Source organism: Fusarium mangiferae (genome assembly GCF_900044065.1).
Source record: "Fusarium mangiferae strain MRC7560 genome assembly, contig: FMAN_scaffold012, whole genome shotgun sequence".
NCBI classification, from domain to species: domain Eukaryota; kingdom Fungi; phylum Ascomycota; class Sordariomycetes; order Hypocreales; family Nectriaceae; genus Fusarium; species Fusarium mangiferae.
The window spans coordinates 551,899-575,719 of NW_024573932.1; the positions used below are offsets into that span (position 1 = coordinate 551,899).

The 23,821-nt window shown below is 49.9% G+C and overlaps 10 protein-coding genes across 10 annotated transcripts; 6 read left to right on the forward strand and 4 right to left on the reverse strand.

Annotated features, from left to right (window-relative positions):
* Window positions 1-886: 886 nt before the first annotated feature.
* Window positions 887-1,552, reverse strand: FMAN_07944 (putative mitochondrial ATP synthase subunit f; the record flags this gene model as incomplete). The annotated part of the gene is made up of 5 exons (XM_041821358.1): window positions 887-912; window positions 971-1,036; window positions 1,100-1,250; window positions 1,406-1,420; window positions 1,505-1,552. 5 exons carry the CDS (start codon window positions 1,550-1,552, stop codon window positions 887-889), a joined length of 306 nt encoding a protein of 101 aa, XP_041687146.1.
* A 296-nt stretch (window positions 1,553-1,848) lies between these two features.
* FMAN_07945 (putative NADH-ubiquinone oxidoreductase 21 kDa subunit, mitochondrial precursor) lies at window positions 1,849-2,569 on the forward strand (the record flags this gene model as incomplete). The annotated part of the gene is made up of 3 exons (XM_041821359.1): window positions 1,849-2,027; window positions 2,090-2,194; window positions 2,260-2,569. The coding sequence occupies 3 exons, from the start codon at window positions 1,849-1,851 to the stop codon at window positions 2,567-2,569; spliced, it is 594 nt and encodes a 197-aa protein (XP_041687147.1).
* A 333-nt stretch (window positions 2,570-2,902) lies between these two features.
* FMAN_07946 (uncharacterized protein) lies at window positions 2,903-4,081 on the reverse strand (the record flags this gene model as incomplete). Its single annotated transcript, XM_041821360.1, has 4 exons — window positions 2,903-3,373; window positions 3,552-3,747; window positions 3,931-4,007; window positions 4,079-4,081. The coding sequence occupies 4 exons, from the start codon at window positions 4,079-4,081 to the stop codon at window positions 2,903-2,905; spliced, it is 747 nt and encodes a 248-aa protein (XP_041687148.1).
* A 1,293-nt stretch (window positions 4,082-5,374) lies between these two features.
* Window positions 5,375-7,201, forward strand: FMAN_07947 (putative uridine kinase; the record flags this gene model as incomplete). Its single annotated transcript, XM_041821361.1, has 9 exons — window positions 5,375-5,554; window positions 5,621-5,698; window positions 5,757-5,806; window positions 5,869-6,013; window positions 6,072-6,114; window positions 6,171-6,256; window positions 6,316-6,385; window positions 6,437-6,668; window positions 6,718-7,201. 9 exons carry the CDS (start codon window positions 5,375-5,377, stop codon window positions 7,199-7,201), a joined length of 1,368 nt encoding a protein of 455 aa, XP_041687149.1.
* An 879-nt stretch (window positions 7,202-8,080) lies between these two features.
* FMAN_07948 (putative NADH dehydrogenase (ubiquinone), 64 kD subunit, mitochondrial) lies at window positions 8,081-10,208 on the forward strand (the record flags this gene model as incomplete). Its single annotated transcript, XM_041821362.1, has 2 exons — window positions 8,081-10,145; window positions 10,192-10,208. The coding sequence occupies 2 exons, from the start codon at window positions 8,081-8,083 to the stop codon at window positions 10,206-10,208; spliced, it is 2,082 nt and encodes a 693-aa protein (XP_041687150.1).
* Window positions 10,209-10,454: 246 nt separating this feature from the next.
* On the reverse strand, window positions 10,455-11,824 carry FMAN_07949 (related to myosin heavy chain proteins; the record flags this gene model as incomplete). The annotated part of the gene is made up of 2 exons (XM_041821363.1): window positions 10,455-11,619; window positions 11,670-11,824. The coding sequence occupies 2 exons, from the start codon at window positions 11,822-11,824 to the stop codon at window positions 10,455-10,457; spliced, it is 1,320 nt and encodes a 439-aa protein (XP_041687151.1).
* A 531-nt stretch (window positions 11,825-12,355) lies between these two features.
* On the forward strand, window positions 12,356-13,286 carry FMAN_07950 (putative Ras-related protein Rab-6A; the record flags this gene model as incomplete). The annotated part of the gene is made up of 6 exons (XM_041821364.1): window positions 12,356-12,402; window positions 12,454-12,479; window positions 12,541-12,629; window positions 12,682-12,811; window positions 12,903-13,181; window positions 13,231-13,286. 6 exons carry the CDS (start codon window positions 12,356-12,358, stop codon window positions 13,284-13,286), a joined length of 627 nt encoding a protein of 208 aa, XP_041687152.1.
* A 409-nt stretch (window positions 13,287-13,695) lies between these two features.
* FMAN_07951 (uncharacterized protein) lies at window positions 13,696-14,597 on the reverse strand (the record flags this gene model as incomplete). Its single annotated transcript, XM_041821365.1, has 2 exons — window positions 13,696-14,138; window positions 14,195-14,597. The coding sequence occupies 2 exons, from the start codon at window positions 14,595-14,597 to the stop codon at window positions 13,696-13,698; spliced, it is 846 nt and encodes a 281-aa protein (XP_041687153.1).
* A 1,025-nt stretch (window positions 14,598-15,622) lies between these two features.
* FMAN_07952 (uncharacterized protein) lies at window positions 15,623-16,487 on the forward strand (the record flags this gene model as incomplete). Its single annotated transcript, XM_041821366.1, has 2 exons — window positions 15,623-15,664; window positions 15,750-16,487. The coding sequence occupies 2 exons, from the start codon at window positions 15,623-15,625 to the stop codon at window positions 16,485-16,487; spliced, it is 780 nt and encodes a 259-aa protein (XP_041687154.1).
* Window positions 16,488-18,521: 2,034 nt separating this feature from the next.
* On the forward strand, window positions 18,522-23,585 carry FMAN_07953 (putative sulfite reductase (NADPH); the record flags this gene model as incomplete). Its single annotated transcript, XM_041821368.1, has 4 exons — window positions 18,522-18,567; window positions 18,770-18,918; window positions 19,120-23,505; window positions 23,556-23,585. 4 exons carry the CDS (start codon window positions 18,522-18,524, stop codon window positions 23,583-23,585), a joined length of 4,611 nt encoding a protein of 1,536 aa, XP_041687155.1.
* Window positions 23,586-23,821: the final 236 nt, after the last annotated feature.

Genomic DNA, 23,821 nt, shown 5'->3' on the forward strand with positions numbered 1-23,821 from the left:
AGGGCTGCCGGGACCAATTCCAGCTACCAGCTACAAGGCCGGTACGCCCTGGAGCTTAGGGGCATCATCAAGTGCCTTGTCATCATGGAGCCGAATGACTCTACCGGCCACTCAGCTGATCAGAAAGGACCTGATCTCATCTAATTTTGGGTGCAAGGAACCTGATGGCAATATTCATGAGAGTCATTCAGTATCAGTAACTGTCATCCAGCATTTGCTTTTGCACGAAAATAGGTTAATAAAGCAAGCAAGCATCCTATGATAGGCTTTGGCACGCGCACTAGGTATCGTCTAATTGACTTCCTTTGGTCAGTCCTCAAATTCTACAAACAATGCAGTTTACACATTATATTTGTCATTATCCAGATCATCCTGCCAACTCATTCACCTGCTAAATGAGTATATATACGTCTATACTTATCAAGACTGGATTTATGCTTACTCCGAGGACCGGCTGAGTCAACACTGTGACATGATCTGTTGGAAGTTCTTAGTGTACAGTACAGTGACGCAGCCTGTGTAGACTTTCAACCCGAAGGACAGCCAAGAGGAATTCTTGACGTGCAGCAACTCAAATACCGGACGGTCTCTTTTTGCAGAATACGGAAGAGCTTGAGAACGCAGTACCACCCAAAAGTTTACATTTCTAACAGAGATACGGGTACACAGAAAGCTCCCGCTTCGGAGACACAGCATTACGTAGAACCAGATAACAGCGCATAACCAAAAACGTGATGGCATTGTCACATCACTTGCCTGTTAGAGATACATAGGGAAGCCAAGGCGCGTGCTCGACCGCGAAGTTTCCGGAGTTTATATGTACACGACCCCCGCTCCCTCTCACATAATGATCCATCTAAGGTATCTAAACGCCATTTTAAGCTGCTTAGTGAGCGTTGTTCTTGTGGTGGCCTAATGATTCCAGCATTAGCAAACAGCTCCCGTTCAACCCTGTGACAGGGAGACTTACGAAGGTGGAAGTAGTAGTTCTGGACGTAACCGATGCTGACAAGGAAGACAATCAGGTGAATGATAGCTGCAACACAATCACTGTCAGAATCCAACAACTAAATCCAATCTTGAGATAGGGTGTCCGTACGCTTGCCAGTGGGGTTCTTGCCGAAGTGCTTGGCCTGGTATCGGCCGAGGAGACCCTTAGCCTTGACCTCGGGGGCGGAACCTCGGGGGAGCTTCTCGTAGAAGCTGACGACACGCTGCATGCGGATAGCATCAGGAGCAGCGCCAATGGCCTGTGGTGGATCGAATTCTGTCAGCCTTCTGAATCTCCATCATGACGAAATTTCCCTCCATTGTCGATCGTCCATAAAAGTCCTCATCCATCCAAAACTCGTCGAGATCGAAAACGAAGCTGCGTAGGACAATAGTTTCATCGTATTCTGCGTACCTTAGGAGAAGCGACCTGTTTTTGAAAACCTGGTGTTAGTAACGGAATCAATCGGAGCACCGGGGATTTGCGCCCATAACCGAAGGGGCTCTCTCTCACCTTGGGGGGGATGAGCGTCGAGAGCGCTCGGCGGGTGACGAAGCTCATGATGTTGGTATTTCGGGGGGTTCGAGTCTCGAGAATTGGTCCGTCGAGGGTCTGCGTGACGCTCAATTGCAAGGGCTGGAGTTTGAGGTTCTGTCGAGATGAACGGTCCCGCCCAGGTTCAGGTTCTTGCCGAAAAGCACTCGTTCCGTGACTTCGGCAAAACAACTGATCCGCTCCACCCAATCAGAATCACGCCGTTCAAGCTTGCTTCAACCTCAGAATATCGCCGCAGCAGCCATCACTCACTCAAGAAACGACACGCCCTCATCGCCAATTGAAAGCTACCGCCTTGCACCATGGCCGCCCTCCGATCTCAGAGTGCGGCTCGTATGCTGCGAAGCGCTGCTGCGCCCAGAGTCGCCCTCTCCGCCGCACCCCGACGATTCCAGAGCAACGTCACCCAGGCCAGCGGCACCATCACTGGCCCTGTTACCAGCGAGCCTGACTACAATATCGAAGCTGACAAGGCCACCTCGTACGATTCCTCGAAGCGCGATTAAAATTAAAAGGATAATATCAGTGCTGACTTGATGCCAGCACCTACACACCTGTCCCTCGATCCGTCCAGAATGGCACCGAAGAGATCCTTCCCGCTGCTGTGATCTCAGGCGCTCCCATGGAACTCCAGGCCCGAACGGTTCGGTTCGTCTGCCCACATACATGACTCGAATATCGTCGAAAGCTTCAGCAACTAACAATTACTACAGCATCTACCAGGAAGCTAAGCCTGCGACTCAGTCCGGCGACTGGCGCGGTCGACGCTGGCGAATGGATTGGGATATTCTTCCTAAGGGACATCGATGGGAGAACCCTTTGATCGGTTGGCAATCTTCGGGTGATTTTATGCAAGGCACCCACATCAACTTCTCGAGCAAGGAGGATGCTATTCACTTTGCTGAGAAGCAGGGCTACGAGTACTTTGTTCAGGAGCCAAACTCTCGCAAGTTTGCACCTAAGGCTTATGCCAACAACTTCCTGTACTCTGCCAGAAAGCTTAAGCATATCAGGACGAAATAGATGGCTCGGGCAGATCGGCTCCATGTAAATGTTATAAAGGCTCTTTTAAGTTCAGTGGCTTTCAACTACAACAAACCCTTTTTAGGCAATGTCACCCGTGAACTACCATGCATGATAAATGAATGATTAACATTGCCTCTAGGATGCTGTCGAGGTCTACAGCCTATTTATGACAGCCTTTTCAGAACGCCCAACAGCCAGCCTTTGTCTTATTCATAATCCTTACCATAAGGATGTCAATCTTATCCCAAACGCCATGCGCTACTTGGACAAACAGCGCCACACAATCAAAACTACTACTCTTCGAACATGCCTCCAGGTCAGGTATCAATTTCACGTTGTAATCATGGGATCATGGCCGTTTCCAGTGTGAGGTCTAGGGCTGTCGGGTTCTTCTCCGTTCAAGCCAATATCCAGTCGGTCAGGCAAGTTTTTACGCTTATCCCGGGCAGTATTTTCGGCCCAGACACGCATTCGGACGAGCTGGCGAATAGCTGCTTCACGTCTTCGGGATTGTCTTTCAAGGATGGCCCGATTTACGCTGTCTGCAACTTCTCGTCGCAACTCTGGCTCTAGCAATGCTGCTAACTGGGGCTCGCGCGCGTCAGATGGAATCAAGAGCAATGCCATGGTCCTCTCCAAGTCTTCTAGAAACTTGGGGTTCGTGGGTGCTTTGGGGCCCAGTTCCTCAGTAGCGAAAGTGAGGGCTGGTTGAATATCTCCAGTCGCATTACAACCGCGAATGAGTTCAATGAGTTGAAGTCGTAGCAAGGTAAAATGCAGTGCCTTATCTCCATCTAAGATCTTTGTGTCAAGTTAGCGACAATGCATTCCAAAATTTATGAAATGAAGAAGTGAAAAGAAAGATAATCATGAAAAGTGGTTGTTCCTCATCAAAGGCCCGAAGGCTCTATGAGTGGTGCATGTAAAACTCGTGTTCTAATCATATAAAAAATGGGTTCAAAGAAGTGGTAGCGCATACCTGTGGGTCAAACTCATTGAGTGTCGTTATCGCTGTCTTAATATCACCACTGTGAATGCAGTTCTGGATTTCCTGCCTCGCTATAATGTACTGCGTGTCCTGGTGAGGCTCAAGATTGGCTTCCTTGGAAAAGTTTGCTGCCGCATTCGGATAACCTTCCATAGTAAGATAGTCCAGTATTAGAGCGTTGATATCACTTCAAAGACGTTAGCAACTGCTGACAAGAAAGTGCATACAACGAGGTGTATTGAATCGTGGGTTCAGAAAAAGAAGATTGATATCGTGTTTCCGCATTATATGCTAGGAGAGATTCCCATTGATAGTGCGTTCATCACTTGACCAAGGTAGGTGACATGGCTGTAGGGGAAGAGGATCGTACCTTTTGGGGGACTTGACATCGTGGACACGCCGGTCAAAGGCGTGCTTGACGGGAGTAGCTGTAGAAGCAGATGACGTCTGATTCTCGAGTCAGCACCCAGCTATACAAAGCTTGGGCTGAAGCTCGGCTTGTCGACAACAAAGCTCACCATTTTGTCTAATTATCCCAGCACGGGGATCGCTGCGAGTCGAAGCTTGAACGGAGACAGGTTAATCGACGGCACAGTATAGAAGCAATAGCCGGAAGTAGGCGATTCAGCGCATCGAGAATCAGGCCACAATCCAGGCTCGTGATCTCTATGCTACTCGTAGGAAAACTTTCTGTGTTTACCGAACGATGTAAAGAAGAAAGAAGAAAAGAAAAAAGAGAAGAGGTTGACGAAAGATGGAGGAGAAGAAAATATGATTGGGGCTGGAGGAAAAGTAGCGCCGTGTTCGTGGGTCCAAAGCCTGTAGCCTCATTACTAGGCCTGAGAACCAATCATGTCGACGAAAAGCTCCACTGAGCTTTGCTCTGTCTGCCTCAGGTCTCCATCATTGACAGCCCCGCCAAATCAAGCAAAGGTCCCTGAGAACGAGCTCCGTTGTATGCCGCGGCTATGCCACTGCTCTCGATGAATCGATTTGGGCTGTGCAATAAAGTCCACGGTATGACCCTAATCACGATTTGAGATGTCGATTCGATATTTCCGGCATAGTCCTCCTATTATAATACAGCTAATGGGCTCTAATCTGGGCATCAAGGAGGGTCATGGTACCCTAACTCATGAGATCGATGTCATGAGCCAAGCCACAGATTACATGCCACGGAGCTTGCAGAGGTCACCATGATCGAGCTAGAGGCGTGATACCTACCTTGTAGTAGAACAGGGCTAGACTTACGGAGTATTTACAGTAGCTTATCTCTCTTCATCGTGCGGAGAACGCAATGCGCCTTCGGCCATCGCCGTCTTTCGATATACAGATACGGTATGAGGAGAACCCTGACGAGGACAAGTCGATCGTTAAAACATGGGCAGGGCCAGGGCTGAGCTGGTTTATCTTCTTACACTTCTGCTTTCTAACTCAAACACCAAAATATATCAATATATCTACTCTCACCCTCACTCTCACTCCCTCCTTTTCCTCCGGCCTATAGCTACGGCTGCTAGCAATAGCCCATTTCTTCACTGAAGCTCTCACTGTTGTCCCGCTTCTTCTTGGCCCTCTGTGGATCACACACGCGACAGGACCGTGCTCACTGCTCCACCAACGACGAGCAAGCCAAACCCTCAAGTCGAAACTTTGAAGGCACCATATTCGTACAGCTCGTGGGCATTGCAGGGCTAGTTTTCGGAGAGGAAAGTTTGAGTTCTCCAGTCTCGCCATTCGTTCGTTCAATCCTCGTCTTCTTCGCTCCAAATTTCAGGTGACGGTGACCTCATCTCGAGAACTAGCCCACCGCAATGTCCGCCTCTGCAATCCCTGAAGTCAATGGCGGGCTCGAGAGTCATGTCACGGTTCAGAAGCGAGCTTACTATTCACCTCCTTGGGCCGATGTCAGCATTATCGGCGTCGCGGGCAGCTCAGGTTCAGGCAAATCGACCTTGTCCCAGGCTATCGTCAAGAAGTTGAACCTACCCTGGGTCGTTATTTTGTCAATGGCATGAAGTCCTGAAACTATACTTCGAACATAAGCTCATATATAACAGGACTCTTTTTATAAGACCTTGACACCTGAACAGTCTAAATTGGCTTTTGCCAACGAATACGACTTCGACTCGCCTGACGTATGCTTCATGTGATATCGGGTGAACTCCAGAATGACAACTGATGCTATTCTTATAGGCCATCGATTTCGATGTTCTGGTTGATAAGTTACGGGATCTTAAGGCTGGGTATGTGTAGTTGAAGACGGTTCTGGGATTTACACCTCACTGACGTCTCACCATACTCATAGAAAACGGGCCGAAATTCCTGTTTATTCATTCGCGAAACATTCTCGACTGGACCATACAACATCCATCTACTCGCCTCATGTACTTGTCTTGGAGGGCATTTTTGCGCTTTACGACCCTCGAGTGCTCGAGCTACTGGATATGGGTGTATGTTAAATCCGATGCCCTGTTGAAGCGTATGATTTGAACCTAACACTGAATTTAGATTTATTGTGAGGCAGATGCAGATACTTGCCTGTCAAGGAGACGTAAGTCTTAATGTTAGGAAGACCTATGGAAGGGATTTCTGACCAGGTTGGTATAGTTGTCCGTGATGTCCGAGAGCGTGGGCGAGATATCGAGGGCATCATCAAGCAGTGGTTTGGATTTGTCAAGCCAAACTTTGAGAAGGTAAGCTCTCGGTATCAGTAACAGGGAATTCCTTACGAAGGCTAATTAAAAAATCCAAGTTCGTCGAGCCCCAACGGAAGGTTGCTGATCTGATCGTACCACGAGGAATCGAGAACAGAGTTGCCCTTGGTGAGTTGTCATAAGACCTTGGAACCCCGATTTAAATGCTCATGTTTGCAGAAATGATGGTTCAGTTTGTTGAGAAAAAGCTGTTCGAGAAATCAAGACATCACCGAGAGGCACTGTCCCGCCTGGAAGCAGCAAGTAAGGATTCGCCGCTTTCTGAACGGGTCGTGGTCTTGGATGATACACGGCAGCTCAAATTCATGAATACCATCCTTCAGGATATTGACACAGATCCTGAGGATTTCATCTTCTACTTTGACAGGCTTGCGAGTCTGATCATTGAACAGTAAGAGACTGTGAGTATGAAAGACTGGTTGTTCGCTAACACTTTATAGAGCCCTCAACAATGCCCATTTCGAGGCCAAGAATATTGTGACACCCCAAGGATACGAATACAAGGGTCTTGTATCAACGGGTGAGGTCTGTGCCGTTATTGTACTCCGAGGAGGATCGGCGTTTGAGCCGGCGCTTCGAAAGACTATTCCCGATTGCCGAACGGGCCGTCTTCTCATCCAATCCGACTATTCCACGGGAGAGCCGGAACTTCATTACTTGCGACTACCTGACGATATTGCAGACCAAGAAAGCGTCCTACTTCTGGACACCCAGATGGCTACTGGAGGTGCAGCGTTGATGGCGGTGCAAGTCCTGGTCGATCACGGCGTGAAGCAGGATCGTATTGTTCTAGCAACATACTCGGCCGGCAAGGTTGGACTTCACAGATTGACATCTGTTTTCCCAGAGATTACAGTCGTGGTTTGCAACATGCTCGACTACCAACAAGAAAGATGGGTCGAGAAGAGGTATTTCCGCTGCTGATGGACCACTCATATATATAGCATAGTCTGTCATGATATATGATGGCAGAATCTTGGAAACAACGCAGTGATTGTGGTAGTCAAATCAAGGTTGACGATAGGGATTATCGGAATGTCCGGTAATTATATCCGTAAAGGAAGCAAATATACGAATAGCGCTGCCTTTGATTGCTGCGTCAGCTCTTCGCAATCTTGAGGTCCACCACAATGTGCATCTCATCAGCATCTGTAACGTAACTGACTGATCCACGGCTGGGATCCACGAAACGGGACGTCCGAAACCAACAGGATACTTGGAAAAAAAGAGGAGCCACTGTGTGATATTTGACGCAAACCAGCCAAAGTCATGGGCATGGCGGCCGACGTATCCGAGGGGTCGATATGGCTTCAAATGAATACGTGGGTTCGTCTATGTACGGCCTATGGTTTAATGACGATGGAAAATAAGATATTGAGGTTTGAAGTGCCATATTGCTGTACAGTAGTGGAGTCGCCGATCTTCGGTTGTCATGGATCGCCAAGAAATTGGTGGTGATGAAGGGGAGACTGGGAGAGCTCTGGTAATGACGTAGCTGTACCGTGCTGTAGGTACCGCCTCTGGAAGTCTCAGCTGCAACCACATCCAGTTCATCCCTGATTGAGCTCCGTAAACGGGAAGATCCTTTTTTAGATGCATGCATTACACAATACAATCGAAACTAGAAGACTCTGTTTTCCTCTGCTTCACTCTTGTTCTCTTCCTGCATCATCCATTGAGTGTTCTCTCACTGACATTCTGTGCTTCCGCTCGTGTCATGATCTAGAAAGCACCAAACGTTTTCTTTGACCTCGTTGGCTTATCATTGATTGACGTTGAACATCCCACCAATTCCGCAAAATAATGCCCATCTCTTCTATGATGGCCGCGCGACTGGCTCGCGCCGGTCAAAACAGGGCCATTACCAGCTCTCGATGCTTCAAACCGTCTCTCGCTCCTCGCCCACTATACTCGTCACAATCGCGAAGCTTCGTCAAGCTCACAGGGGCTTCGCCTTCAATCACAAAGGGCTCTCCAGCAACGAGCCGAACAACCCGCCAGCTACCCTCCCAATTCTTCGTGCGTGCCCTTTCAGGAAAACCACTTCCCCAAGGAAAGTCTAAAGTCGTTAATTTTTGCTATCGCCTAGCGGCTTGGGTTGGCATCTCAATATCAGTCATCGGCGTTGGTATTGTTGGCTTCTTCATATACGATGCCAGCACATATTGCGAGCACCCCACTCAGAGCGATATCGATATCTCAAAAATTGCCCTACAGCCTCGCAGTGGTGGTGAAAAGAACCTGCCGATCGCCGAGGTGTTCATTGATGATGACGACTCGGAGGAGAAGCGTCGCCTCAAAGACAAGCCACGACTGGTGATTCTTGGTGGCGGATGGGGAGGCGTTGCGCTCCTCAAAGAACTGAACCCAGAAGATTATCACGTTACTGTTATTTCGCCAACCAATTACTTCCTCTTCACCCCTATGCTTCCCTCAGCTACAGTAGGTACTCTCGAACTGCGATCTCTTGTTGAGCCTATTCGACGAATCCTGAGCCGGGTTAACGGTCACTTCATTCGCGCCAAGGCTGAAGATATCGACTTTTCGCACAAGATGGTAGAAGTGTCGCAAGTTGACGCAAACGGCAAGGATATCAAATTCTATGTGCCATACGATAAGCTTGTCGTTGCTGTCGGTTCGACGACCAACCCTCACGGTGTCAAGGGTCTGGAAAATGCCTACTTCCTTAAGGATATCAATGACGCACGCATGATTCGAAACCAGGTCATACAAAACTTCGAGTTGGCCAATTTGCCTACATGTCCAGATGAGGAACGAAAGCGTCTGCTTTCCTTCTGCGTCAGTGGTGGTGGCCCTACAGGTGTCGAGTTCGCTGCTGAGCTTTTTGACCTTCTCAACGAGGATCTGACGAGGCACTTCCCCCGACTTCTACGTAATGAGATCTCAGTTCATCTTATCCAAAGCCGTGGACATATTCTGAACACATACGATGAGACTGTTTCACGATATGCTGAGGAACGCTTTGCTCGCGACCAAGTTGACGTCCTCACCAACTCTCGTGTCAAGGAGGTCCTCCCTGACAAGATCATCTTCACACAGAAACAGGAAGATGGCACAATGATCACCAAGGAGCTGCCCATTGGCTTCTGCCTTTGGTCGACTGGTGTTTCGCAAACCCAGTTCTGTCAAACACTGGCTGCTAAACTGGGCAAATCTCAGACAAACCGGCATGCTCTGGAGACTGACACCCACCTTCGTCTTAATGGCTCACCGCTGGGCGATGTATACGCCATCGGAGATTGTTCTACAGTCCAGAACAATGTTGCCGACCATGTAGTCACCTTCCTGCGATCCTTGGCCTGGAAGCGTGGCAAGGACCCCGAGACGCTTCAGCTCAGTTTCGCTGACTGGCGAGGTGTTGCTGAGGACGTCAAGAAACGATTCCCCCAGTCTATCAACCATCTCAAGCGCGTGGACAAGCTATTTGAGGAATTCGATAAGGACAAATCCGGCACACTCGACTTTGATGAGTTGACACAATTGTTAAAACAAGTTGACAACAAGCTCACATCCTTGCCTGCTACTGCCCAGCGCGCTCATCAGCAAGGACAATATCTTGCTCGCAAGTTCAACAAGATGGCACGCATGCATGAGGGCCTGAACGCCAACGACATTCGCGAGGGTGATGTTGATGCTGCTGTTTACAAGGCCTTTGAGTACAAGCACCTAGGCAGCCTCGCTTATGTTGGTAACTCTGCCATCTTTGATCTTGGTGAGGGTCGAAGCTTGGCTGGTGGCCTTTGGGCTGTTTATGCTTGGCGCTCTGTCTACTTTGCGCAGAGCGTGAGTCTGCGAACACGATTATTGATGGCTATGGACTGGACCAAGCGAGGTCTATTTGGACGAGGTTTGTATTCCTTCCTATTCTCACGAGTATCTCTGACAATAAACAGATTTAATGAGTTTCTAAATCTATTTTTATGAATGCTTAATATTTGTCATTTCTTTAGATCTTGAGGCGTTGGAGCTTAGTATAGAGGCATAGCAGGACTTGCGAAAAGCACGTTTGTAGACGCGATGTAGCAGAGGAATCGCAAGTCTAATTTGCTTGATGGAGTTATGCTCTATGAGTTACGCTTCTGGGGCCCTTTTTTCGCAGCAAAAGTCGAAATATTATTTTTCTCCCTAAAACACCTAGACGCCCATCTATCTTTTATTATATCATGAAGTCCTTGTATGTCCACTTCTCCGTAAACTTGCGCTTGGCCTGTTTGTGGAAAGCAATATGTCTTCTGCTCTCAACCTTGCCACGCACCAACATGCTTCGGTATCTGTCCCGGAGCATGTTGCCCTCGGGCTTGAGACGGCGCAGCGAGCTTTCGAGCTCATCTGGAAGGACAAGCTCAAGATCCCGTTCAGGAAGCTTGTACTTGCCAAGCTGCTTGCGGCGCAACTTCTCGGCACGAAGCTCATCAATGGGGTCAGATTCGTCGTCTTTTTGCAAGACAAGTGCCTTGTTGCGGTCTCTTTCTTCAATCTCCTCGGCGATCTCCTGGATGCGCTGGGCTTGGCGACGGTGGGCCTTAAGGGCAGCCTTGTGTTTCGCGAGACGCTCCTCTTCCTTGCGGCGCTTGATGCGATTGCGCTGAGCTTGGGTCTTTCTCTGTGGGCGCTTGGCGGATGGCTTATCATCTTCAGCACCACTCTGGAATCCTTCCCATTCGGAATCCTCCTCCCACTCTGAAAGGTTGGCACGAGCCTCTGCGGCCTCAGCCTCAGCCGCTGATCGGGCTGCAGCCTCCTGCTTAATGCGCTCCTGTTCCTCTTTCTCCAGGCGCTTGCGCTCAGCTTCAAGAGCCTTCTCACTCTCTTCTTCCAGACGTTGTGTGTACTCGTCGAAATCAGGGTTGTAGCTATATCCTCCCGTGGGCTTGAGGACAGCAGGAACCTGCTTGCCACTCTCCAACAAAGAAAGGGGCTCCTTCTTCATCGACTTTGGAGCCTTGGGCTTGACCTCGTCTTCCAAGAAGTTTTCGGGATCCTTCGCCTGTGGCTCTGTAGGCATGTCCCAGATGTCATAGGTGGCATCTTGTACTTGGACAGTATTCTGATGTTCTCCATCGGCCACTCGCTTTAGTCGCGCCAGCTCCTTGTGTGACACCCAATCAGTCCTTTGGCGTTTTACAGGAAGAATTCCGTTGGTTGTCTTGTCGCCCGGTCGCTTGCGCATGGAAACGGCGGGCACGGGAGACCGGGCATTGATAATCTCGTCAGCCTTGAGGCCCTTCTTGATGTGCTTGTTGAACTTTTTGGGTAGACCGGCATCGCCCTTAGTATCGAGAGTGAACAAGTCTTCAGAGGACTTCTCCTTGATAACACCACTATAGAGATATTAGCAGAGCGAGAAGGAAGTGCTTGGAGTTTAGCTTACCCAGCGATAATCTCCTTGTTCAATTCTTCAAGACCCTTCTGCACCTCGGTTACATCAACATTTTTCCTCCATGCCTTCTTTCCTTTTCGCGAAGGCTGGTTGAACTGTTTGGGAGCATCGCCCCCGGTGGCGTTCTTGGATTGTAACACTGGCATATTTGCGAGTCCTCTCTGGAAAAGGATATCGCGTTGTCGATAATGAAGAACGAAAATGCTGCTTATTGATAGAAGTGGTGGGGGACCGATTTCTTAATTTTTTAGTGGAGCCGGGAGTCTCGACCCGCTCCCTCCATACAAAATACGGAAGCAAATCAATCAAACGCTTAACTTGATGGGGACTCCGTAATGGACGGCAACAGATATGTTCTTATCGGCACGTGCACCTTCCTCGGATTCGTTCAGGGTGGCCTCCATGTCATATGCTCCTGCCAAATCCAGGATCTAGACGCTCCTTTCTCCAGATTCCAGCTGGTAATTAGCCTTTTATCCCTACGATACAAATTGCCACTCTGAGGTCGCATCTTTCTGTTGTTCTTCCGTTTCTTGCGTCGCCAAGAAAAGAATCTATTCCTTGAAGAAACCGAGATCGCATCCTATCCTTTCCAGCGGCCTCATATCCATTAGCTTGACAGCTGTCAAATCCACCGTCCCTTACAAGCCTCCGAACGAGACAACAGAGCCGCAAAGATGTCGCAAGCTGGCGGATCATACAATAACCCCTTGAAGAAGTTCAAGTGTGTACATTGAGAATTTACGTTCAAATCATTCAGCTAACACATGTTCAGGTTGGTGTTTCTAGGAGAACAGAGCGGTATGTCAATGTCCGACTGCGGAAGCGTCCGAATCAAAATCACTAACAACCATAACAACAGTCGGAAAGACCTCTTTAATCACACGATTCATGTATGATTCTTTCGACAACATGTATCAAGCGACAATTGGCATTGATTTCCTCTCCAAGGTCAGGACCGTGACAGCCGACCCCTAGGCCAAACTAACATCTGCCCACTTAGACCATGTACCTCGAGGACCGGACGGTGCGACTGCAGCTTTGGGATACTGCTGGACAAGAACGATTCCGAAGCTTGATTCCTTCTTACATCCGCGATTCAAGCGTAGCTGTTGTTGTCTATGACATCTCTAGTATGTGCCCCTGATGACCCCACTACCCGGCTAACCCCCTCGCCCTCAATGTGGCTATGCACGAGTCGTGCTAACACCGCTCTTCTTATAGACGCTAAGTCATTTCAAAACACCAAGAAGTGGATTGACGACGTACGAGCCGAGCGAGGTAACGATGTTATTATTGTGCTGGTTGGAAACAAGACGGATTTGAACGACAAGCGGGAAGTGACCACACAGCAGGGAGAAGAGGAGGCAAAGAAGAACAACCTCATGTTTGTCGAGACAAGCGCAAAGCTGGGCCACAACGTCAAGAACCTGTTCAAGAGGATAGCACAAGCCTTGCCTGGCATGGAGGGAAGCGATGCCGCGGCGCAAGCTTCCAACCAGAGTGAGTACCTATGCCCGGCAATTCCGAAGGTAACTAACACGATGCTTAGTGATTGATGTCAAGACGAACAACTCGCAGCAGTCGCAAGAAGGCTGCGCATGCTAAATATGCCAGCCCCGATTCGGGAATGGAGTACAGGAGTACCTGGGAAAACGCAAGCCGTACTCGAGATGCGAAAGAAGCCTGGCTACCTCGCACACAACATAGGATATCAAGCATAGCGTGTGGATCTGAGTGCAGGAGCTTGTATAATACAACCAGGACTACGAGCCTACGATCGTTATATAAGAAACTTTAATGTTGATTCGACTGGCTTGTGCTGGTCAATCATTTCGCTTCTATCTCGTTACACTTTCATCAGCCATGCCGCTTCAGAACATCTTATGATATGGTAAACGATCCGTTCCCTTCACCTTCATTGTAAGTGTTCTCCACACTTTTTATCGGGCTTGGCAATTATGCGTCAAGAACTGTTGCATCTTCAATGGCCCGTTCCGGTTTATACTATGAACTTTCAAGCCGCATTTTGTACTTGCACTTCACCATTGGCGAGGCCGAAATAAGCAGCAATTGGCTTCTGTGCTTGAAGTCGCTTGCCCAACTTCACGGCTTCACTGCCGTTAAAGCCATGGAACAGTCCAATTTCAACGATGCCAGGGGTTCGGACCAATTCCTCAGCGAGCGCATTAACTTCCCAGGCACCGTCCTTTCCACGACCATCCCCTTCCGACTTGATATCCTTGGGAAGAAGCAAGGGAGAAAATGGGGCGTCGATAAGCCACATACCGTTGTCTGTCACGCATTCTCCAGCCTTGCTAGGGAGGCCTGAACGCACAACAGGGTTGGCTGAACCCATTGCTCGAAGACGGGTCAAAACATCAGGGGCAGATAGGGGAAGGACTTCGATGGGAATGGTCTTCCAGGTGGTACATAATCTAGGAGACTGCTTTCGGTAATCTGGTAGTTGTCAGTCTGTTTCAATTTTTTCGGGGACAAAACTACTCAGTGCATACCAGCAACAGCAATGAACTTCTTTGCAGCAATTGCTACCAGTTTCTCTTGGAACAGACAAGCACCACCACCCTTGATAAGGTTGAGGTCCTCGTCAACCTCATCAGCACCGTCGAAGGCAACATCAAGAGGAACAGGAAGCCCATCCACGACTGGTCTCTCATCAAGATTGACAAGGTTGAGACCAGCAGCGCGAATGAGACCCTTTGACTGGCTCCCAGTAGGAATAAAGGTCATTCCCTTGTAGAACTCAGGACCCTTGCTGACAATGGCGTCGACAACGTAAACAACAGTACTGCCAGAACCAATGCCGACGAATGTGTAAGAAGCATCGAGGTGATCATTGACTGCCTGGTAGGCGGCCAATTTCTTGGCCGATTCGACTAGGTTGGCTGCTGAAGACATGGCTCTCAAATTGGACCTGTAAGTGAGACTGAGACTTTGAGTCTGTTTATAGCTGCGTATGTGGGTTGGTGGGATGTGCAGGACCCCGCGGTGCGGATGACGAGGGGTGGTGTGGAGATGTCGTGGAGAAGTGTAGGGTAATTGAGGTAATTGAGTTGAGAAGAACCTAGCACCTCGAGCCAATGTTGTAGTTGAGTGGAAAGTGTGATGTGTAGAAGCTGATGAAAGTATGGGTGGTTTTGGGATAATATAGTGTTTCATGAGAGACTTTGTAGGAAGAAAAGACGCAGTTCCGACCAGAGCGGGTGACTCTCTGGTGGAGAGATGTGAAAGCCACTTCATGTAGGAAGACAAATGGACCCTTTTTGCCAAGGGCAATCAATAAGCAAGCTTGGAAAAGTACGGCAAATTAGAAATTCAGGATATCTACCAGGGCACGAATGGGCAGTCGAGAAGGATCACATGTGATCAACTTCCCTCAATCACCTCAACTCGATGGGAGTCAGATCAGGAAGATGTTCTGTCGTGTCTTACGAATCAAGAGCTGTGATTTAGCGGGCCAGCGAAACGAATATCTGTGAGGGATCAAGAGACCCAATTGGGTTTTTCCAAACCTACCGCACTTCACCTAGAAGAGGCAAGCCCAAGCGCAGAAAGATTATCTACAGCTTGGGCGGGTTTGGGGCGGGTTTGGGATTTGGGGTTGCAGCAAGTGACGTGATGGCTTGCTGTCACCACCTAAAACTCAAAAGATTAAAGGTGATGAGTCAGCATTATGATTGGCTGACAAGTTTCTAACTTAGCCCAGCTTTGTCGGTCACCACGTGATTTAAGATTACACCGGCAGTCTCGGGCGCAAGTTCTTGAGGCAGACCCTGGTTGCATCATTCATTTGTCCCTGTAATTTCGTTCTTCTCCTCCGCGTTCCTTATTCAGTCTCGATATCGACAAACGACGAGGAATAGTTCATTGAGTTCGAAGGTCCCGGAAGGAAAAATCACCTTTTCACAAGAGAACGCGCCGCCATGTCTCGGTTTACTCGATCCCTCCGGGTACCCCGGCCTAAGGTAAGGAGGAGCACGCGACTCGATCCTGATATCGTCTCACAAGGACGGCGATGAGGTCAACAAATGCTAACTGAAGTGTTTGCAGAGCCTATTCGGCATCACCAGCCTCCAGACCGGCGTCGAACTCATCGCTTTGGCTCTCGTCTTCAACAAGATCACTGGCGTTTACGGACTCCTGGCCATTCTTACTGGATATCAGCTATCTCTCCTCCAGCTCTCAACATACGTCTACTCTATTGCGGTTCTCGTCGGACTAGCAATTCTTATTCCTCACGTTCGGCGACAAAGCCCCTTCGAGTGTTTGGCGCTCGCATGGCTTTACATCATCGACACCGTTATCAATGCAGCATACACCGCAGCCTTTGGCTTGGACTGGTACTTCTCTACTCAACTGAGCGAGACAACCGAATCCAAGAAGACGGATCTCCCTAATTTTGTGGCTGAGGGTATGCAAGGCCTGCGCAAGGAGGCTGCCATGCATGGAAAAGTCGTTCCTCAGGAAACGGCTGCCAGCATGTTGTTGATTGTTGGCGCGACGTTGATCCGTGTGTATTTCAGTTTCATCGTTATGGCGTATGCACAGCAGGTGTTGCAAAAGTATATGCAGCTGATGATTCTGGAAGGCCCTGGCGTTGATGACCAAGAAGGCCCTTTCGCTGAGGATCTTCCTGACGGTGAGGGCCGCCGGGGCCGCCTTGGCCGTTTGATGGTATCATGTGGCAGAGCTTACTGGCTTGACACCCGGGAGTCTGATGAATGGGCTCCCAGCCTGGGAGGACCCAACAAGCCCGTCTCAGCGGGCACGCTCTCTGGCGAGGTTTAAAACCGTTTCATGCGGAATCTACCGCGCATCACTGGGCGACCCTGATGAATCATTCTCAGGGCTAGAAGTCGGATGAATAATAAGCGGACAGGCCGGGAGGGAGAGTATGTTCTCTTTTTTGCATTTCGTGGTGCAACATAGGACCGGTGTTTCGGGTTCAGCAATTCGCATGTTCATGGTCAATGAACAAAGACGATAGACGGAGTTTGTTTAGTAAGAATGTGGCATCTTGAAGATCCAAGAGGAAACAAGCATAAGTCCAGTCCAGTCCAACACGGAAAGTATGCCGATGACTCGGCCGGCACGGAGGAAGGGCGGCATATGCGGCGAAATCGCGGCATGTTGTGGATTCGTCGAACGGCCACTGCGGGCTGTCAGAGCGGATGAGCCGATACAAGATGTTGAATACGGATTGCGTGATAGGACCATCCCAGTTCAATGCTGAAAGATGTGAGAGGCACATGATATTATCTCGTCATTGCACACTGGGTCGTCATGGATCGATGAGCGCAAGGTTCTTCTCTTGTAAGGTTTACTAGAGTTGTTCTGGATTATGAAATGGGTGCATTGAGTACAAAATATTGGGATAATGATAATACTTGCTACGCAGCTTAGCACCTAATACACCTTTTGGTTAGACAATGAAATTGGATACCAAGATCTGTCCTTTCACAAGTTGCTGTTGTCATCACTGTTTACTTTCATCTTGATATGGTTGTTGGTGAGACCGGCCAATGACATCTGAGCAGTTAATCAATCAGTAAGCCTCAGTATAAAATAGCTAGCCTCCGTGCTCGGACACTCCCGCCTACGGAGGCAGCGAGAGGGTATCTTCCGATATAGATGGCTAATGTCTGTGCTTCTTTGGTGAATCTTTTCTTTCCGATGCATGACCTCAGGCATCGTGGGATCGTGAACATAGCCGACAGGATTACCAACTGCCTCCGCCTCAGACATGAATGATGAAATCGTAAAGTAAGCTCATGAACCTTCAGGGCCCAATGTCATTGGGAGAAGTGAGAAACATACGGACACCGGCCGGTAGTCGGAGTGATCCCTGCAATTCGCAAGTGAATTTTCGTTTCTGGGGTGGTCATGCAATTCTTCGCAACGATACTGCAGAATCAATCTCTCATCATTTTGGTAATTCTTGCGCGGACCGTCGGTGGCCCAACAGCATCCCTCAGCAGGAACTCGGGGTGGGTCCAGGTCGCCATGTACCCCTGTACGTATCTCCTGCCCAATGCCGGTGTTCGCGCGGGGAGCTCTATTGGTTGATCGCATTACATAAGGCCCAGCAGGCCAATTGAACATCAGCTCGAAGCAAATCCAAAGCTCCTCATTCGCTATCGGTGGGCGCGGAGTCGTGCACTGGCCCTTGTTCCAGCGGAAGACGCGACCCTGAGAGAGCACCCCCAAACTGTCGACAGGACGCAGTGAGCCCCGCCGTCCGGGGCATAGCATCCCGCTAATCGATCACGCAATCGAGGGCGAGGATTCATACAAGCCAATCTTGTGGCCATTGAGCGGCGTCTGGATGGAATTTGCAGCTGTTTTGCAACTAAATTAATGGCGCGGGGAAAAAATCGGCGAATGGAAAAGAAAAAATAAGACGTGCGAATGAGCAAAAGCACAGCCGAGGGACCGGACCCAAAAGACAAGACAAGACAAGACCAGACCAGACCAGACGGAACGAGGGGCGTCTCTAAAGTTCAGGCAAAAGGGCGTGTCTCTGCTCGCTCCAGTTTACAAACTTCTTCTCTTTCCTTTGAGCGTTGAGCAGCGGGAAGAAACCTTCTTCTAATTCTATAGAAAAGGAAGAAAACCACCCACAATCCTCGGATCTTGCTTTGTTGAGCGAGTCCGTCATTGAGATTTCTTTCCTTTCTCTCCATCTCTCTCCTCCATCTTCCTCTTATACGCCACTCTCCCTTCTTCGAGTGAAGCGCAAGCAGCTTTGTCTGCTCTGTCTGTTTAAAAGACAGTTCGATCATAATACCCGACGAGCCGAACACGACGACGGAAAGCGACACAATGGACGCTGCTTCACAGCACCAGATCAAGACTCCTGAAGAGGCCGGTGAGTTTTCCTTTCCCCATACGTTGGAGGCGGTACCGGGATGCTGCATGAGTTGGAGATAACCTGCTACTCTGCAAAGCAATTGAGCTTTGTCTGCGCAGATATAGTATCTGCAATTCAGAGTGAACAGGCAGTTCTCTATCTCAACCAATCTAGCCTGCCCCGCAACAAGACGAATCGATTGCTAATGCGCTTCTCATAGTGGCTCGAATTGCCTACCTCTCCAGCGATGTCGTTGTTTCTGTCCAGCCCGCCATTGGCACCGACTCCGAATTCTCTTCTCACCTGAACCGATACGCCAGCCGCAAGGACAGCAGCTTGGTCGCTCAGAGTGCTGATACAGTTCCTGAGGTGAGTCTACCCAAGGGCCATTTACCCCTCCTAAATGGTCTCCGAAAAATCCCCGATCTCTTTTTTGGAGGACTCTATAAGCCATACTACTCATAATCCATGGAATGGAAAAATGAATTGAATGGCTTATGCATAGAGTTCGCTGGTCGAGCCATTGCGATATTGAACCACGTTATTGAATATAGCTAACCGTCAAACCAGATTATCCCTGTACGACACAACACGGATCCTCTTCTCTCAGTATACACACCCATTCGGGCTGGCAAGCTCGTCTCAGTCACCACCACATCCAACATCCTCCTCCCATCCGTCTCACACCTATACAAATTGGCCAACTACCCTGTTGTCCTTCACGTCTCTCTTCAGCCCCGGACGTTCCCCGACTACTCGGTTATTACTGCCGTTCGTAACTCGGGATTCACATTCGTTCAGTCTGAGACCCTTCAGGAGGCCCAGGATTTGGCTCTGACTGCTCACGCTCTTGCTGTCCGAACTGGCAAGGGTGTCATCCACTTCTTTGCTCCTTCCACATCATCAAAGGACAAGCCTATTGCCATCGAGGATGCCGCTGTTGTTCGCGACGTTCTCGACATCGAGAGCGTTCGCCGATTCCAGGCTGGCTCTGCCCCCTCTTCACAGACCGGAATCTATGCGGACGATGGCCACATTGCCGTTTCTTCAGACCATGATGCGCCAGCAGTGAACGGTGCCCCCGCGAGTGGAAACCTCACTGTACCCCCTAGCGCGAACGCCTCCAAGGCTCCCTCAGCTGGAACATCGGTCAAGTCCAGCCAAGACAGCGAGGCCAGCACTCCTGTTGCTCCCTCATCAGTCGCCACTACGGTCGAGACTGCCCCCCCTCAGGTTACATCCGAGGATATCTATAAGTCGGCTGGACGTATCTGGGCTCAGCTCAAGGCATCAGTTGGGCGGGAGTACAGCGCCTTCGAGTATTCTGGTCCTCCTGATGCTGAGAACTGCCTCTTCATTTTCGGTTCCGATGCCGGTGCCTTCGCTCAAGCCATCGACGAGGCCCGCCCCGAGGAGATTTTCGCCAATACCGCCATCCTTACTCCCCGCCTCTACCGACCTTGGATCGGCTCTAGACTTGTCGAGGCCATTCCTCGATCGGTCAAGCGAATCGCCGTGTTGGAGCAAATCCACCGCAAGACTACCAAGTGGGGTCCTCTCCTCATTGACGTCTTGACTTCTGTGAAGAGCGGCCCTGGTGGCGTTGAGGCTATTGTTGGCCATCAGCTTGGCTACATTGCCCCCGATGTCGTCGTTCAGGCCCTGCGTGGTGTTCTGCAGAACCTCACTGCCGAGAAGCCTATCCAAAACCTTGAGGTCGGCAAGAAGGAGGCTTGGAAGGAGCCTACCGGTTATGACCTCCAGACTCCTCAGCTCGAGACCGCCTATACCAAGATTCTTGATCAGCTCTTTGGCAAGCGAGCATACATTGCCAATGCTATCAAGTCTTCTACCACTGGCCTTTCTCCTAACGTTGCTGCTAGCCCTGAGTTTGGCTTCGGTTCTCTCCTGGCTCGCAAGCAACGTCGTGGCCAGTTCGTTTCTCAGGTCAAGGATGCTGCTACCAATGGTAGCTTCACTACCGATGCCCCTAAGAGCTGGTTGGCGCGATGGGCTATGAACGCTGATGATGCCACCAAGTCCACTGAGATTGCCGACGATGTCATTGCTAGACTTGAGACCGATGGCTCTTCGCTGGCTGCTGAGCTCCTCTCTGCCAAGGGTCTTTTCCGAAAGGAGTCCCTCTGGCTGACTGGCTCTGATGCCTGGTCATACGATCTTGGCAACTCCGGTGTTCACCACGTCCTTGCCTCTGGCGAGAATGTTAACATGCTCATCATTGACTCTACTCCTTATTCCGAGAGGGCTGCTGCTGATGCCAACCGCCGCAAGAAGGACATTGGTCTATATGCCATGAACTTTGGCAACGTCTACGTTGCTTCCACGGCTGTCTACAGCTCATACACCCAGGTTCTTCAGGCCCTTCTTGAGGCTGACAAGTTTGAGGGTCCTTCCGTCGTTCTTGCCTACCTCCCATACTTCGGTGAGACCGACTCTCCTCTCACTGTTCTCCAGGAGACCAAGAAGGCTGTTGACACTGGTTACTGGCCTCTGTATCGATGGAACCCCGATAACGAGAAGAAGGGTGAGCCCAACTTCTCTCTCGACTCTGAACTGATCAAGCAAGAGCTCAAGAAGTTCCTTGCCCGTGACAACCAGCTCACTCAGTTGGCTGCCAAGGAGCCTAAGTTTGCTGCTGCCCTTGTAAAGGACTTCGGAAGTGAGGTGCGAGCTCAACAAAAGAGGAAGGCTAAGGATGCATACAACCAGCTCCTCGAAGGCCTGTTGGGCGCCCCTCTCACAATTCTATATGCTTCTGACAACGGCAATGCTACTACTCTGGCCAAGCGTTTGGCTAGCCGAGGTCGTGCTCGCGGCTTGAAGACTGCTGTTCTGGCTATGGAGGACTACCCAGTCGAAGATCTCCCTACTGAGGAGAATATTGTTTTCATCACTTCCACCGCTGGTCAGGGTGAGTTCCCCCAGAATGGTCTGCCTTTCTGGGACGCCATCAAGGACAACACTGGTCTCGACCTCGCTGCCGTCAACTACTCTATCTTTGGTCTCGGTGATAGCCACTACTGGCCTCGAAAGGAGGACAGGATCTACTACAACAAGCCTGCGAAGGATCTTGACCGTGTTTTGACCAACCTTGGTGGTAAGCATCTGATCGATATCGGCCTTGGTGATGACCAGGACCCCGATAGCTTCCAGACCGGTTACCAGGAGTGGGAGCCCAAGCTCTGGACCGCTCTCGGTGTCGATAAGGTCGATGGCCTTCCCGATGAGCCCCCGCCTATCACCAACGAGGACATCAAGCTGGCCTCCAACTACCTCCGTGGTACCATTGTTGAGGGTCTCAACGACCCCACAACTCTTGCTATCTCGGCCTCCGACCAGCAACTCACCAAGTTCCACGGAACATACATGCAAGACGATCGTGATATCAGAGATGAACGAAAGGCTCAAGGTCTTGAGCCCGCCTACTCTTTCATGATTCGATGCCGTCTGCCTGGTGGTATCTCCACTCCCAAGCAGTGGGTTCAGATGGATGACATTGCCAATGAGCTTGGTAATGAGACCATGAAACTCACCACCCGACAAACCTTCCAGTTCCACGGTGTTGTCAAGAGCAAGCTCAAGCCTGCTATGCAAGCTATCAACCGAGCCCTCATGACCACCATTGCTGCCTGTGGTGACGTGAACCGAAACGTCATGTGCAGTTCGCTCCCTACCCAGTCTAAGTACCACCGTCAAGTCTTTGCCTGCTCGCAGCTTATCAGCGACCACCTCTTGCCATCAACCACTGCCTACCACGAGATTTGGTTGACTGATGATGACAACAAGAAGACGCAGGTTGCTGGTGATGCTGTCCAGGACTTCGAGCCTCTCTATGGCCCTACTTATCTGCCTCGAAAGTTCAAGATTACCATTGCGATCCCCCCTCATAACGATACTGATGTGTATGCTCACGACATTGGTCTGATTGCTATCAAGGGAGAGGACGGTAACCTTGCCGGTTTCAACGTTCTCGCTGGTGGTGGTATGGGTGCTACCCACAACAACAAGAAGACATATCCCCAGACTGGTCGCATGTTCGGCTTCTGTAAGACTGAGGATGTGCACATCGTCTGCGAGAAGATCATGCTTGTCCAGCGTGACAATGGTGATCGCAAGAACCGAAAGCACGCTCGTCTCAAATATACTATTGACGACATGACTGTGCCTGTCTTCCGCAGCAAGGTTGAGGAGCTCTGGGGCAAGAAGTTCGAGAATGAGCGACCTTTCGAGTTCAAGAGCAACGTTGATACCTTTGGCTGGCAGAAGGATGAGCATGGCCTCAACCACTTCACGTTCTTCATCGAGAACGGTCGTATTGAAGATACTCCTGAGTTCCAGATGAAGACTGGTCTGCGTGAGATTGCCAAGTCTCTCAAGGGTCAGTCTGAGTTCCGTCTCACTGGTAACCAGCATCTCATCCTCAGCAATGTCGCTGATGAGGATCTTGATGATGTCAAGCAACTCATGAAGAAGTACAAGCTCGACAACATTCAATTCTCGGCTCTTCGTCTCAGCTCTTCTGCTTGTGTCGCTTTCCCTACTTGTGGCCTTGCCATGGCTGAGTCTGAGCGATACCTGCCTGTGCTCATTTCCAAGCTTGAGTCTTGCCTTGAGGAGAACGGTCTTCGCCAGGACTCTATCGTTATGCGTATGACCGGTTGCCCCAACGGCTGTGCTCGTCCTTGGTTGGCCGAGGTTGCTTTCGTCGGTAAGGCTTATGGTGCTTATAACATGTACCTTGGTGGTGGTTACCACGGCCAGCGCCTCAACAAGCTATATCGTCAGAGCATCAAGGAGGATGAGATCCTCGCCATCATGAAGCCTCTCCTCAAGCGATATGCTCTTGAGCGCAACGAGGGTGAGCGCTTCGGTGACTTCTGCGTCCGCTCTGGTATCATTGTTGCTACCACTGATGGCCAGAACTTCCACGATAACGTAAGTCCCTTCGAACCCATTACAAATCAAAATAACTAACAGCCACCCAGGTTGCCGAGGAAGAAGAGGACGAGGAGTAAATCACGACTAAAAAGACTGAACGAAAATTGTGGTTAGCATCAACCGGGACACGAAAAGAATGAAGAATCTGTTGGACGAACCTTGATATCATGATTTGTTGCTTTATTTTGCATAGCTTGATGTGGAATTTACTTGGCCGGCGCAACTGATAGGAACGCATTTATTCCATGTAGAAACACTTTCGCAATGATTTGAGACTTTGCGTGAATCATCTAGACTGTTGAATTACATAGAC